The sequence below is a fragment of the Coccinella septempunctata genome, chromosome 1, assembly GCF_907165205.1.
Source record: "Coccinella septempunctata chromosome 1, icCocSept1.1, whole genome shotgun sequence".
In the NCBI taxonomy this organism is placed as follows: Eukaryota; Metazoa; Arthropoda; class Insecta; order Coleoptera; family Coccinellidae; genus Coccinella; species Coccinella septempunctata.
In genome coordinates, this window is record NC_058189.1 from 39,324,758 (window position 1) to 39,341,530 (window position 16,773).

Here is a 16,773-nt window from a genome sequence, read left to right on the forward strand (position 1 = left end):
GACAGTAGACTACTACTAGGTGTATTTTTTTTTTGTGTAGCAGGGGGAAAATCTGCAAGTCAGACGAACCACCCTCTCCTGAGGGGGAACAAGTGTGGGGTTTCTCACTCTCCGGAGCTCGAGACTCACGAAAAACCCTCAACTGCTTCTTGAATTTTGGTTCCGGGCATTTGCCTATAAACCGTTAATCTCTTAGTCGGTGTTCTTCTCGCACACTATCGTGCTGGGATTTATTTGTTTATCCTCTATTGTATAACACTTCATTGGATTTTTCAATAAGTTTATGTTCTTATTTCAATCTCTTCTCAATTGATCTCTTGGTCTCCTTCGGTAAATTCGCATTCTCCTTTTGTCTTCCTCTGGGTCGTAGTCCATGTGGATGGTTTTTTGCTGTTTCGAATAATTTCTCTGCTTTTCTGTTCATGAATTCCATTATGGTTTCCCACTAGGTGTATATAAACTGCACCTCCTCTACACTGCAATCCACCTCCTCCAATCAGCAAACGAATACTAAAATCGAGTGTAAATTACACCGAGTGTAGAAAAGTGCTACACTTCCTATGCAAACGAAAGTACCTAATTATGAACAACCTTCATGAGCGAGTGTCAAATTGCTGTGGACGATTACGATAATTCACTGCGTAAGAGAGAGAAACTTAAGTAGGTTATGTCCGTTATGATGATTAAAAGCAGAAACATACTTTTTCTTCCCCCTGTATTGCAAGCAACGCATTTTGCGTAAGTGACAATGGTCAAGTTTCCTAAAACTCCAAAATCGAATTTAAAATTATTTTTTCTACAAGCGTGAGCGTTCAACCCTTTTCCCGCACGCATTCCAAGTTGCAAAGAGTCACTTTCCCGAAAGGTGCGGGAAAAACGCCTGCTATTCCTTTCCCGCACGCATACGCTTACATTGGTTGTGAACGAAGCACTCAGTCGTTTATGCCTCAAAATTCAGTTTTGAGTCGTAAACGGATTGTCCTAGAAAATTATTCACCATTTGCGTGTCAATTTCACAATTGATTGAATTAGAATTATCTTCAGTTGGCAGTCAAAAAATAACAGCTCCTTATATGACAGTTGCCAAACCACTGGGTTATTCAAAATTAAATCGACAATAGAAAAACATTATTTTCAACCACTATTTATACGACAGGCTGATCAAATATGTAACTCGAAACAAATAAAATTTTCTTATTGCTTTATAAACATAATTATACTGATCATAATCTGATCGTAATATGCGTCCATATTGAATTGCAATCTTTTTGTTTCAGTTTGTGGAGATATACACGGTCAATTTTACGACCTAATGAAATTATTCGAAGTCGGTGGACCACCTGCTAGTACAAAATACCTTTTTCTTGGTGATTATGTCGATAGAGGATATTTTAGTATAGAGGTGAGTGATGGTTTTATTTAAAAAAACTTTGTTTAAATAGAGTGAACATTTTATATCAATGGAGGTTTTTCTTCATAAAAACACGTTTCTGTGTGCATCTATTCTTTAGACTGGACCTTCTTATTTAAAATGACACACTCAGTATATCATTGCGTCATCGAAAAGTTTGTTTCATGAAATTTCAACAATACGCCAAACCTTAAGTAAAACTCAAAGGTATGCCTTAACTCAAAGGTTTTTTAGTTATTGGAATTGTTATGATAAATATGAAGACGACAGGTAATAACACTTTTTTTTAATTTTCCTGACGAGAGAAAAAAAATCGTTTCATTTTATTTTTTCTAATATGAAGTATCAAAGTACTGTTTGTTTTTTCGACGCAAAAGGTACAGAGTGTTTATAAAAAGAAAGATCACTAGATTAAAAGAATCGAATTCATGAAAACTCAGGCCATATTGGTATTCTTTCAGTCGATTTTCCGAAAAATAATTTTTCTTGAGTTCACACTCTGCTCGCACTCAGTTTGAAATCCCCTTTCACTGTTATTTCAAGTTTTTCTTTGAGAACTGTGAAAGTCTTCTTCATTTTATGTATAATGTTAAACAAAGGGTAAATGATGTAAGTAAAAAATAGTGACAATGGGAAACCGTAATTTTACGAATATTTCCGCTGAGAAAGTTTTATTCAAACATTTGCCAAACACATGAATAGAATAGAATAGAAACAAACCTCACTACGAAAAAGGAAATCGCGACCAAAAATGATTGATAATCAACACAAAAAAACCAATAAGCGTGTAACTAAAACCCTCACCACGAAAAAAACTAAAACTAGCCTCCAACTATCGAAAAATTCGCGAAACGTTCCTGAAAAAAAACCTTTAAAATTTCCCATTACCAAGATTCAGCTACGACCTGTGACGTTATCACGATTCTAATCTAGATCGAAATTACCTATATCCTTTTATATCCTCGTTTCGAAATAGGCGTCACTTGACACTGCGATACCAGGTAGATTTTATTGCTTTCCTAATTTCGAATTTTTTCAATCTCTTATATCTTTTAGAGAACTATATTGGAAGGAGCACTTTTCATAAATATAAATGCCGCAGATAAGGGCCACATTCATTTTTATACTAATTCATTCCATGCCTGTCAAAACTTAACTTCAAATGGAATATTATTTCGTACTGAATCAAACATGTAAAGATTGGTTATAGAAAGTTAAACATATGTTCCACGATTCCTATGGTCCTATGTTACTTGGCCATTTACGCCTACCTCTTAAGTTAGAACATTTTTTTTAATTGAATTAAAAATGTTGAAAGTGGTTATCGTCGAAAGTTAGATAAATGCCATCGTGGACTTTTCCGTCTTTTCCATAGAACTTTTCGAGGTTTACAAATGAGAAATCGATATTTCCGTCATCTCTTAATTACAGAGCAATGAGGTTCATATAATATCTTCATAAATTATGGCCTAAAGTCCAATTCTGTTGTTTAAGCTATAATTATTATTATTGTGAAGTTTAATTGAAATTAATCGAAATTCACATATCCATGAAAACATTAGCGTTTATAATATCTGATAAAATGAAATATCTTGAACAAATTTTGTGAAATAGAAAGAGTAATTTCTAATTTCATTTCTTTCCACCAAACCAAATTATGATATACTCGTACTTTGTAAAAAATGCAAGTTGTGCAGTCTAGTGGAAACCTATGAACTTAAAAATATTAAAAATCCCTATTTTTTTTGAGATCATAATTAGTACTTTTCTACAAATAGGACATAAAGTTTCCGAGATACTGCCAGAGTGTATGTGCAGTAAACACTGAGCCGCTATTGAAATCTCGTATAAACTCAAAATCTCACAACTTTGAATCAAAAACCGGTAGTTTATGGATCGTTATCGCATGCAACATTGGAATCTGAAGAATTATAGTTTCAATTTGGAAGAAATCGGTATAGGTCCGTCATTCAAGTGCTCCATTCTTAGATCAAGCTGTTTATAACCAGGAGTACTCGTAAACCTAGTTTCTAATTGAATACTATTGCAATTAAATCTTCAAGGAACCATTGATCTTAGCCATTTGTTCAATAATTTACAATAAAAATTCTTTATTCACGAACTGAAAAAGACGGTGAAAATTTTAAACCTTTGAGTCTATCCAAGTGATCCAGGCCAAAACGTTGGAACAGAGTAATTCCATAGAGGGTGAAGAAAGCTTAACCTACGAATATAAAATGTGAGGGTGAGCAAAATTGGTGATACCTGAATTAAAATTTTTTCAACCCAACGAGATAGAGGAAAATGCATGGCATATTACGATCCCCTTTTTTTCGAGAAACCCATAATGCCATCAACTGCATTACTCTATCTTCTTTTGTTTTCGAGTTATAGGTCAAAATTGAAATTTCAACTTTGGTCATTAGATAGATAGATAGATAGATAGATAGATAGATATTTATTCATATCAAGAATTATTGCACAAATACAATAAAATTGAAATTCGTCAAACACACAGTTACTTTAAAAAATAAAATAATTCAGACAATGAATATGGTTCTAACCTAATAATGAACTCATACAGAGTTTTCTTGAAAATTTTAACATCTTTCATTTCTTTTATCACTTTAGGAAGGGCATTCATTAATTTTATTCCCAGATAAAGAGGAGACCTCTCTGTTATTGTCAAGCTATGATAGGGATAAAAGAAAGGTTTTTTTCCTAGTCCTTGAGTTGACATTTCTATAATCCTCAAAATTGTGAGGATGAAAACACATGAAGACAAGAACTCTATAAATATATAAACCATATAGTGGCGGTAAATTATGTTCTCTGAAGTGCCCCCTACATGACGCCCTGTAACCTAAATTCAACAACGTTCTTAACATAGATTTCTGCATCAAAAATACTAATTCAGATTTGGAGCTTCCTCCCCAGAAAATTATGCCATTATCTCTGTTTCTGTTTGCTAGGATGTTGAAATGAAAACATTAATCAGACAATAATAAGGATAAATTCAGATGCATACCACCCGACGATATGAATATCAACAAGTGTTACGATCTGAATTGAACTAGCCAATTTGCCATCGTCAAGGCCCCAAATGGAGTACGCTCCATCGAAGAAAAGCAGATGCTGACCATGGTTTCGGTCTCATTTGACCTCATCAAGGTAACATAGCATTTTTCTACGATGGAGAACGTTTGGAATTGATGGAACTTTATTCAATATTGGCAAGTTCTACTAGGTACTATACATTTACCCAGAGCGCCACCCAATATGAAAAGGTGTCCGATTCAATCCCCTCCAGATAGAAGACAATAGCATATGTCCCATATTTTCCCTAATTCAGTACGCCGATTCGCTTTGCGAACAACAGACGTATGACGACTTGAGAAGTCTGGGAACACGTTCAGATCACGGCAGAAATTATGCCAGCGGTACAATAATGAAGAATGATCACGCCTAATAACAGGGAGGCAATGAATACAATAATAAGGATAAATATCCTTATTTATAAATTTATAAATTTATCCTTATTATGGTATTCATTGCCCCCCTGTTATTAGGCGTGATCATTCTTTATTATTAATCAGACACTTTTTTTATAGCAATCCAGTGGCGTACTATGATTTTTTCCAACAGGTATATTTGCTGAGCTGTATCATAAAGATGTATTTTTCCTTATGAAAACAGTAGTTTGAAATGACTTAGAAAGAATGAGGGTGATGTATAATATATTTCTGAAACGGTAAAAAAAAATGGCGAAAGTCATTAAACTACTATTTCCATAAGAAAAAACACATTTTTATGTTATAACATAACAGCTTTATTTGCTGAGCTATAGCTCCTAGCACAAACAGAAACGGAGATAATGAACAAAGTTGAAACCGCCCAAATTTAAATTTTGGCCTATAACTCAAAAATAAAAGAAGATAGAAGAATGCAGTTGATAGCATTAGTTTCTTGAACAAAGGCAACCGTAATGTGCCATGCATTTTCCTCTATCTCGTTGGGTTAAAAAGTTCACCAATTTTGCCCACCCTGTACACTCCGGACACTCCGTTATTATTCGTGTAAAAAATGAAGTTCTTCCTGAAGAATATTCGATAGTCCTTGATAGGACGTATCCGTCGCCCATAATTCAATTTCACTCTGTTGTCGTTTCTACAATGAGACCGGAAATTATTTTTCTATGTGGACATGTGGACGTTCGCGAATGGTTGACATTAGACATTAAGATCGATCGTTTGTCAAATATGGCTCATAGCTGGATATTGAATTAATTTTCATTCCATACCCAGCTGTACCGTCCGCTTCGTAGCGCGTAATAATACAGGAACTGAAAACCTTTCGGTTAATAGAAAACAGAACTAATTCAGAAATATAACTTCATTACTGACAAGCTGTACGTCCGATTTTTCTCATAAACACCCTGTACATTTCAGGATTGAGGAATATAGTATGCGTTATCGCTCTTCTTATATTTTAGTCGAGTGTAGTGGGTCATCGAATTAATTTCTTGCCTAAATTTGGAATTCTTCAACATTCCTCATCTCGTGGAATAGGACAAAAAGGCGAAAATATAGTTCATATTTATTTGTATATTGATTTATTCAAGGATAGTCAAACGACCCATTCCAAGATATCAATATTTCGAAACGAATTAACATTGTTAAATGTTAATTCTGCAATATCAACATCCTTCAATATATCGATGTTCATGAAGGTCTTATTGCCCTCAATAAACATCAAAATATTGATGATGATATCTCGTTATATAGCCAAGCTCGTTCCGATTTTAAATATCTTTGCACGTGGAAAAATTATGTTCAAATGCAGCTCTTGAGGGTACAGCAGTATTACCTATATTTCATAAACAGATTTATAAAAATCTGTTCCCCAAGAGATGCCACATCGTTGAACGAGTCACTTCATTTCATTTCTGGCCAAATTTTGACAAGATTTTGAGCTATGGTCTTTTGACTTTTAGGCTTTTCTTTAGACTGAGAATTGAAGAAGCCTTCTTCATCTTCGTCGTTGTTACTTGCGTTGCTACTATGCTACCTCCGTCACTTGAACCACCTCTGTCCTTCACATAATCATTCAAATGTGGCCACGGATTTTCGTCTGTAGTGGAACTGGAATCCGATTCCAGGTAATATTTTACACACTGCGCAGGTAAATAAAACACTCTTTACAGCAAAGAGTCTACGCGCCGCACCTGCTCAGTCTCCTAGGCTCGATTCACACGCGCGAAACGATCCAACGAATAAAACGCATGAGTCCAACTTCTTAGCAGTGTTCTTTTCTCACTCACACGCTCTGGCAATATAGTTGCGAACCAACTTATCAGAACGTATCTTTCACAGCGAGGCAGAGCGGGGCTTTGTAAATAGTTGGTCCGGATTAACGATTAATGGACTAATGGATTAATGGAGAAAATTTAACGGAAGTTAACGAGTCCGTTAATAAGAAATTAAGTTAACTTAAAAGTTAATCCGTTAGTGATAATGTTAACTTTGTTAATTAACGATTAGCGGATTACCTAGTTAATGCCCAGCCTTAGAAATAGACATAATAATATCATCTACATACACATACACAAACGGCACATAAAAACCCAATAAAGGCCCAATAAAGGGATCGAAACGAGGGAATAACTTGTTTATAAGTAAAATATCGCAGGAATTTGGACAGGTTGAAAAACAATCACTTATGAATTCGCCAACGTTTCGGGACTATTTTGTTCCTTTCTCGAGGCTAAAAAGCAGGCATTTATTAATCATACACAAAACAAATTATACCTCATCATACAACTAATAAAAGTAATATTTCAAAATTGGTCATGGCAAGTCAAGAATAAATTAATAAACAGTCCGACGTGTGACAGTCAATGAAATAAAAACAATGAAACCGAATCGGAATTACATACGTTGTTGTCGATGACAGATATTATTATTCTCAATTTCGGTCTCGGCTTATTTGATTTATCCCAACCAGCAAACATACAGTGTGAGACAAACATACAGAAGGCGACGAACACGAAACAAAGCGCGCAGACAAACAATTTTTCATTATTATCCATTATCCATTCTTATTCTTGTTAAAATGTGATCACACGGTTCCTTTTACTGGACCGAGACAAGTGATCAGTTACCTACTCAACCTTCTTACGAGTTATACAACCACTACATATTTACCTTCGCCCATCTGCGCACTTGATCGTTATGTGTAGTTTTCACATAATCATATTCCAGTGAAATTAAAGTAACTTAGTTTTTAGTTTCCACTGGATATACCATATTTTGATCTTGTGTATGTGTGGCACCAAGCTCTCTTGAACAAGATCCATGGTTGATATGGAGGTTTGTGTGAGTCATATATGCTTTTTCTAGTCCATTTGAAAAATCTCAAATCGGGAACCAAATTTTTAGCTTTGCGCTTGATTATGGTGTCTTCCATCACCACAGAGGCACATCACTTAGTAAAGAAAGTCTCAAAAGAATAAATAAATGAAGTCGACAAAAAAGTGAGTGTCATTCGAGGACTTCAAAGCGCAAACTACCAGGTTAATGCTAGGTTAGACATTACACCTGGTTATGGAGGATCAGGATTTTTCTTCAGAAAACTTACTAGAGTTAACCAAGCGTTGTGAGACAAGGAGTAGGTGACATAGTACTGCTTTTACTGACTGTTCCCCACAACTTAGCAGCCTAAGCAAGTGGAACATGTTTTCTGTCGTATCAAAATATCTTTGGTGATTGATAATTAAAATCCAGCTCAAATTCCCCATTTTAGCCTTCACAATATGATATAGAGAATTGATTGTGGCTCCTTTGGTTCAAATACCGGAAATTGCTTTCTGATTTCATTTCACGAACAACTTATGTATTGATTGATGTCGGACGTGATTCCGCATGAAATTTGAAAATAGGGGGTAAACCAATTCAGTTTAGATCAATCAATGAATTGATTGCTCGCAGTAAAATGTAGTTGTTTTTTTTTCTATAGCTATTTCATGAAGATTGTTATTTTAGAAGTGTTCGTGATATACCTACACGATGCTAGTTTTGTTTTTTTTTCTATAGCTATCTCATGAAGATTGTTATTTTAGAAGTGTTCATGATATACCTATACGATGCTAGTTTTGTTTTTTTTTCTATAGCTATTTCATGAAGATTGTTATTTTTGAAGTGTTCGTGATATACCTATACGATGCTAGTTTTGCCCATTGGGGCCATCGGTTCAATATTTCCGAATCTTCTTATTCATGAAATTATCAACTAATCCAGAAGAAGTACAATGTTCATGATGAATATATTGAAAACAAATTAACAGTGTGCAGGATAACATAATCTCGATGATTATTGGGAGCTCATATGTTTTCTTTTCATTCTTAACCGTTCCCACACCTTGCGACCTCTGATTTCTGCAATGTAACACTGCAATGTAACAACAATGAATTCTTGCGGAAGAGATCCTTCGAAGTTTTGAAGGATTGATTTTCTCACGTGAGCAGAGAGTTTAACCGGCAATCATGACAGCTGTGGGTAATAATAATGAAAGGTATTTTCGAGAACAAAAGACAAATACCAGCAAATGTCAAAGTCGGGGATACTCTATCATCTGAGTTCTCTTTGGAATTAAGAGTACCACAGGGATCCACCCTAGAACCCTTATTCTTTTTTTTTATCTTCATGCAAGTTCAAGAGGTGCGTTGTTCAGTTTTTGTGCACAAAACGGTTAATCATCATTTTTGAAGATGCGTTTGATAATCTTGTTTGCTGATGACTCGTCGTTTGCTGTTAGGGCTTCTTCTTTCGAATAGCTTCAAATATTGTGCGAGTTTCTACTAGATTGTTTTGTGAAGTGGTGCCGTACGAATAATCATCTAATTAACGTAGATAAGACTGAATGTACTAATTTTTCAGTGCGTGAATGTGGTAAAAAAAATTTTCTTCGCCACCTAGATACTGTCATAGTCCGAGAGCTGGCAACGAGAATTGGAAAGTGTTCTGTAATGGCTCATAATTAAATATGATTTAGTATTGAGGGTGTACATAAAGGAGCCTACAGATTACTCTGACGTGACGTGGGACCACGTCATAATGCGCATGATTAAAATATCTAACAAAGTGTTTTGTGCGGAAGCGTGTAATCTGTAGGCACCTTTAGTCAGCACCCACTCTCAAGGTCAGGTAGTGGAACATCTAGCGGCGACGCTTTTTGATGTACATAGGTATATAAAATTACAACATACTCTACAAGTATTTTTGCAGTAATTGAAATTTGTCACTGAACTATTTTACAGTACAGAAAACTTGAGAAAGTGGTCAGACCTCATTTTATTATTTGGGGATAAAATAGTCGGGCCACGTATCAATATAGAACAGAGGTAGTTAGCAGTCACCCAAAGTGCAGATATTGTAATTTTACATAAATCAAAGAGCGTCGTCACCAGATGTTTCACTACCTGACCTTGATAGTGGGTGCTGACTCATGTACACCCCTTACCCTTATATTTAATTATGAGCCATTACAAAACTCTTGCCGATTTTCTTCGCCAGCTCTCGGACTATTACCACATCTAAGGATTGTGTTAAATTCCTTGGAAATTTTCTGGTTAGTAATTTGAGATGGTTCAATCATATTGATTTGATCTTTAGTTTAGAGTGAGACACTTGCTTCCCATGTCATCGTTGATCTATATCTATTACAGCTTAGTGTTTAATCATTTATCTTACAATAAAATTCTTTGGGGAGATTCTTCAGAAGCTAGAGTCTTCATTTTCCAAAAGCGGATTTTGCGCAACATCTATAGTATAACTCGAAGGTCGTCTATTAGACCAGTTCCAATAGTATTCTCAAGCTGTCTTGCATTTTTATTCTCAAAACTTCATTACATATTAAGGATATAGAGAATAGCATCAAAATTATCTAGCTTTCATAACTACCATACAAGAAATACGGAAGTGTTTGTTTTTGCCAAAAACAAGACAAGAAAATTTGAAATCTCGCCCACATATCAAGGTATAAAATTCTTTAACCATTTACCTTACCATATTCGATCTCTGAATCTTAGAGAATTCAAGGCGAATGTGAAGGCCTTGTTGTTGAAAAATTGTTATTATTCTATTGATGAATTTTTAAATATGTTTTTGATATTTGATGACTGCTTGTATTAATTTCTTTTTTCTGACATATCTCAGACATAATTTCATGTCTCAAGAGATCAATGAATGATTCCTTCAACGACAAAATTCAAGCTGAGAATTTCCAGGCTCCAACTAAGTAGCAAAAGTTCGATTAGCTATAACTGGGACATTACTTTGGTGACGTTGGATTTTCACCCTGCGATGCAAAGCATTATAAGTTTATATAATATCATAATGCTCACCAGCTTTGACGTGCATATGGAGACATAAAATTAATAGAAAAGAATAAAACCCAATTTTAAATGACGTTTTCTACAGTTTTGTCCAGAGAAATAATTCAAAATTTCACATAGAGTCCACATTTTGCTTTTGTGGACGATAATACTTTGACTCATCAAGCATGATTAGTGCACGAATATCGTCAAGAGCAGAATTTTATGATCGTAGTGTAAGTACTTCTTACTAGAACACCAGATATACCTATCGGATAATGTTAAAGTTTACCCGACAGGACTGTCAGGGAGAAAAATTGACGATTCCGAAGTGATCATCACTTTAGAATTGCTATCGAATTATTAACATATAGAGCATGCCAACGCAGTTTCAGGGTATCATTCAGTAGTTCGCAGTTTAGAAATATGAAGGACGAAGGTATAGATAAGGCATCCTCGAACGTGTAGCCGAACTTAAGTGGCGGTAGGCTGGACATTTGGCAAAGCAGCACGCCAATAAGTAGATAATACGTCTGATGAAATCGCGAACATGATTAACGAAAAGAAGTTTTGAAGATGGCAAAAAAAAATGGCTGACGATATCGAAGAAGCTGTGGTTCGAAACTGGCCCTAGATAAGAACATTTGGAAAAATTAGGAAACTGCTTATGTCCAGCAGTGGATAAATAAAGGCTGAAGAAGAACCCTGCGCCAGGGGCATACTGGCTGAGGATAAGGCTTAGTAGCTCGGAGTGAAAAGCGATTATCATCATCACCGAGTAATGTCAAAGTGGTAGCTACCCATTTTTGGCTATTCCAGTTCACTTGCAGCCATTATTATCGAAAAACGTTGTCCTATGGAATGGCACTTTAGTTTTATATTATAAAACCTTAAATTGTTCATTTTCTAGAAATTTGAATTGCGTATTCGAAATACTTGTCAAAAATGTGTATATATGGAGAAAATATTTGCTATTATGAGGAAATAATTTTCTGCTTATTTTGATCGAACTGTGGTCCTTCAGAACGATAATCTATTGAAAAATCTTGTATTCAAATCTTTTCCGATACTTACACTAATATGTTTTTTTTCAGTGTGTACTGTACCTGTGGGCTTTGAAGCTCTGTTATCCTACAACTCTTTTTCTCCTTCGAGGTAATCATGAGTGTCGCCATCTTACAGAATACTTCACATTTAAACAGGAATGTAAGTACTACAATTTTAGCTCTTTTTTTCATGTCATGAACACTAAAAGAGTAATTACCAAGAATTGGAATTAATTTCTTTCTCTACAAATATCATCACTATTTGAAATGAGGAAATGTCAATATTATTGAATGACCTATTATTTTCCTGCTCAAAAATTTACTCACTCCTCATTTCAGAATTCCTATAGATTTATTGAAAAAATCGAAAATGAACAGAAAAAATGTTAAAGAAAAAAAGTGGGAAAGAACAAACCTGCGAATTATCGGTTGGAAACAATGAATCGGAATTTCTATCGCTTGTTCAGACCCTAGCTTAATTTGAAATAGAATATAGAATAGTCATATTTTTCTTTCAACAGCAGCAAAGACTCTTTCAAACCTCCAAGCTCACTGTCACGAATCTTACTTTGATTTTAATGCTCAGATTACTACACTTTTCACTCTAATTTTTTTTTATATCAAGCTCTCAATAGGAAATAGATCTTGTTTCACATAGGTATTCGGGTCTCTGGATGTTGTTGTAAACTTGAAAAGTTAACCACAGTCTTTCTTAAGAGCTACTTGAATAGTGAATATAGTACCTATCGAAAAAACAAGGTGTGATGGGCTTTTTCTCTCACCCTGGACGCCCCTTACCTTTGCTCGGGCGCCAGTGGGGCAATCAGTGAAACCCCACTCCACTCACAGAATCTCCAAAGAATTAGAGAGCCCGGGTAGACTTGAGTATCAGTGGAGAAGGGTATCGATACAGACTAGGGTGGTAGCGTTTTCTAAGTGTCTGCTTTTCAACGGTCTTTAGGCGTTAAAAAGAGTACTTACCTATTCTAACTACACACCTAGATGAAACTGATTTAATATATTGACTATCTCTAGCAAAATAATTGGCAACAAAATAAACGTCCAGTTCTTTATTCCTACTGGATTAAATTATAAACAGAAATGTACAAGTAATATCAAATGTTGATGTCAACCGGCGGCCTGGTCGGTGTGGGGCGGCTGATGAAATACGGTCTCTCCAGGTAAATACGGTTGAAATAGACGGTAAATACGGTTAAATTTTGTACGGTCACTCCAGAGGAGTACGGTGGGAATGGACGGTAAATACGGTTAAATTTTGTACGGTCACTCCAGAGGAGTACGGTGGAAATAGACGGTAAATACGGATAATTTTTGAAATCCTGGCAAGTCACTCCCTCTGTCGAGGGAAATCGGTACGGTGGTTAGTCTCACTCCAATTGCAGTGCACCCTCTCTCTCTCTCTCTCTTTCTCTTTCTCGCTGTGACCCTCAAAATGGCTGTGTCAGACAGCAGGTCGAAAGAAGCTGTCAATCTGTAACTTGAAACTTGTTCGGTCGGAAATCGGCAATATATTAACAAAATAAGCACCAAAAATACGGTAGGAACCTCAAGTCTTCCTGGGACCCAGCGGCGGTCAAACGGACGCGGAAGCCGGCACTCTACACAGCCTACAATAACTAGATCAAGTTTAAACGGTAGGTAGGTATTTTCAGCCAGTCCAACGGACTAAAGAAAATAGTGAAGATATCCCCTCAAGTATGCACTACGTAAGGAATAATAATGCTACAAGTGACTTGCCCTAAACTTTCAAACTTGTCGTAATTCTAACTGTACTGCACGGTAAAACACCTTACACACTTTCCTTGGCACCTCGATCTCAACTAATTCGTTCTTGACCTTCAGCGCCGGGCGTAGAAGAAGTACCCCTCTTCTCGGAAAATTTGCCCCACTATGGGTAACTCATCTCTCCATTGGATACACTCAAATTGTTCGGTCAATCATCTGGCTCGGAAAGAGACAGAAAAAACCGAAGAGAAGGAAAAACGGAACAAGTTGAAACCCTTTTCGACTCAGAAAAAGTACAGTTGAACGGAAAGAATTATAAAATATATGAATTCTGAAAACAGAAGACAAATACGGTTTCCGCTACAAAAATGGGACTGGTCGGTGGAAAACAATGACATAATAGCAATCTGTAAATCCCCCCATGATAATATAACGGTTTTCTTCCAAAATATTTCGAATGTCCGGTCCTATTATGAAAGTATCGGTGCAGAAATCTCCTTTTGAGACGGAGCAAAAATCTGCCTGGTCACAAAGGGAACATGTAATTAAAAGTTAACCCTCTAATGCCCAATTTTTTTTTTCTTTTTTAAAATTATCTCCGTATAGTTTCAAGTTAGCTTATGTATAATCTACATCTTTTTTTCGCAAATAGTTAACTGATTTACATTAACACCTGTTCTCACAAAATGAACCTATACTGAAGGCGGACATGGGCAGTTGAACTCAACTGCTCACAGGGAATAAATTTGTATTCATTTATATGCAACCAGTATCATCAAGGCGGAATTGGGTATTAGAGGGTAAATAAGTAGTAACCAAGTTTTATGAGATCTCATTGACTTGGTGTCTGATAACTACGCTATCGTAAATATCTCATACAGGGTGGTCTAACGAAATCTTAACACTTTGATTTTCCTACTTTGAAATGAAAATGTGGAAAATCGCTCGGATTCGTCAATTTCTGATTCCAGGGGAACAGCTTTTCCGCCTTTTCATCCCCGTAACTTCAACCACGAAACGGGAGTGAGCACAACTCCTTGATTTTGTATTAAGATGGGGGGTATTGCGATAACTGATTTTGAAGAGCGTATCGAGTACTATCGGATCTGAAATTTCTCTTCAAAATTTCCATCGACAATGAAATAACAACGAAAATAGTGAATGGCAATGTGGAGTTTATCTCGAGAATATTATTCGTGTTTACGCCCTGTATAAAATTCTTGCAAAGAATTCTTTTTCCTTTACTAAATGTTAAAAGAAGTCTGTTTGAGGATTATCAATTTCAAGGAACCCCGTACAGATGTCATCTAATGTTCAATTTATTGAATTAAATAAATGCACTATTGCTGTATGTGCAACACATGGAAAAAAACGTACTTTCTTTAGAAGAGAAAGCCATTAGCATTCGCGCCTCCAAAAGATCTTAAGATATTTAATTATCTCGCTTCCGAAATAGTTTCATATTGAAAATCGCTTCCGAAAATTTTCTTTAATTTTCAAGTTAGAATTACTTCCGTTAATTCATGAGTGTTTCAATTCGCTAAAGACACAATAGTGCGAGTGAATTAAATTCGAACAGTTGTTACATGAACCAATTGGCACAGAGGACCATTGTAGTGTCCCCAGATCTCTAAATGAGCCTTTCATAAATTCTGGATCAATTTGTTCCTGTCTGACCAGCAAAGACACCGAGTTGTTGAAGGAAGACCCGGATTTCATTTCCGAGGATTCACAAAAGGGGGTAGGTTTTTCTTTCGTAGTATTATTTTTATTTGGTTCATGATTGCAATTAGCCTCCGAATCAGTGCTAAATACAGTCCACTACCGTTTTCATTAACAAATCGTATCCGACACATTAAAATGGTATTTAGTGGTTATGTTGTTAATTTTTCGTCCAAAAAAGTATTGATTTTCTCAAAAATGTGGACGGACCATGTATTTGATATAACTTGTCTATCGTGATTTTTTAAGAAGTTTACAAGTGTGTCAAAGCGATTGTAAATTTGTAGTACCTAGAATTAAAATGGTGTATTCCTTAGAAGAAAGGTTGGAAATTATAAGATTATTCTTTAGAAATAACGACTCTGCGCGAAACAAAGCGGCTCCATTTAACGAACAACATCCTAGAAAAAATTAATGATGTTATAATTCGAATTAAAAATAATCGTTAATCGGCATCATCCGATTTTTGAAATCGAGAATTCGAATGATAAATAACCTGATTACAGAACCTAACTTCAACCGTGTTGCATCGTTGCATGAAGATTATGGAGAATTGGGTGAATGAAATAACCTGAAATCTAAAGCCTTTGGAGTTTGGGCCTCAGCACTAGGGTGTAGAGAATCGGGCAGCTGTGCATGTACAGTCCCTGGCCATATTATTAGACGCATTGATTCGATGCAAAATCTCAATATTGAATTATTAAATTGAATGTATATGTTACATATACTTCATCTGTAAATGGTTTTCACATATAATATATCATATTCAATAAAAAATATTGATTTATTGATGATTAAACATGAAATTCTAATATTTTGCTGAGCCACCCTGTGTAGCTATGAGAGCTTCATACTATCAATGCAGAATTGTTCAGTTTGCTGCATTCGAAGATAATGATTTCATATGTGGATTATCGAAATAACGTCCGACATGCAGAATGCAAGAGGTCCACTGGAAGACATAGTACTGATTCATACTTAAGTACTAATACTACAACATCCAAAATAAATGCCAAATAGAACAATTTAATGAGAGTCGTAGATGAAACTAACATTCTGTGGAAATGAAATTCAAATATTCTGCTTTTTCCTCGAGCAATACCAGTAAATATAAAAAAAAACCTCAGTGCGTCTAATAAACTGGCCAGGGACTGTAGATTCTAGAGCTCATATAAAGGTTGTTAATGGGCATTTAAGTCTTATTATTTCTTTTAACAGGCGTGGACTAAGACATTTCTCATCTCGGAATTTATTTTTCGGAATTGAACGGAAATTAAAACTTCTTTCATTTCTGACTGTTTTCAGTGATATTTTCGTTTGAACTTGGTCCACCATCAATGAAGTTAATCGAATCGCAAATCGGTAATTCTACCGATAATAATGAGGTAGGAAGAAATGAAAAAAACTCTTATTTATTTTGGATGCTAAATTCAAAACATCAGTAATGAAACTAATTGATATTGCATTCCGGTCCTTAC

The 16,773-nt window shown here is 35.6% G+C and overlaps 1 protein-coding gene across 1 annotated transcript in view; it reads left to right on the top strand.

Annotated features, from left to right (window-relative positions):
• LOC123307787 (serine/threonine-protein phosphatase 2B catalytic subunit 3-like) overlaps positions 1-16,773 on the top strand; it is a 292,638-nt gene that overhangs the window by 183,050 nt on the left and 92,815 nt on the right. The window contains exon 4 of the mRNA XM_044890221.1: positions 11,876-11,987. Coding sequence (XP_044746156.1) covers positions 11,876-11,987 — 112 coding nt within the window. The remainder of the gene's footprint in view (positions 1-11,875; positions 11,988-16,773) is intronic.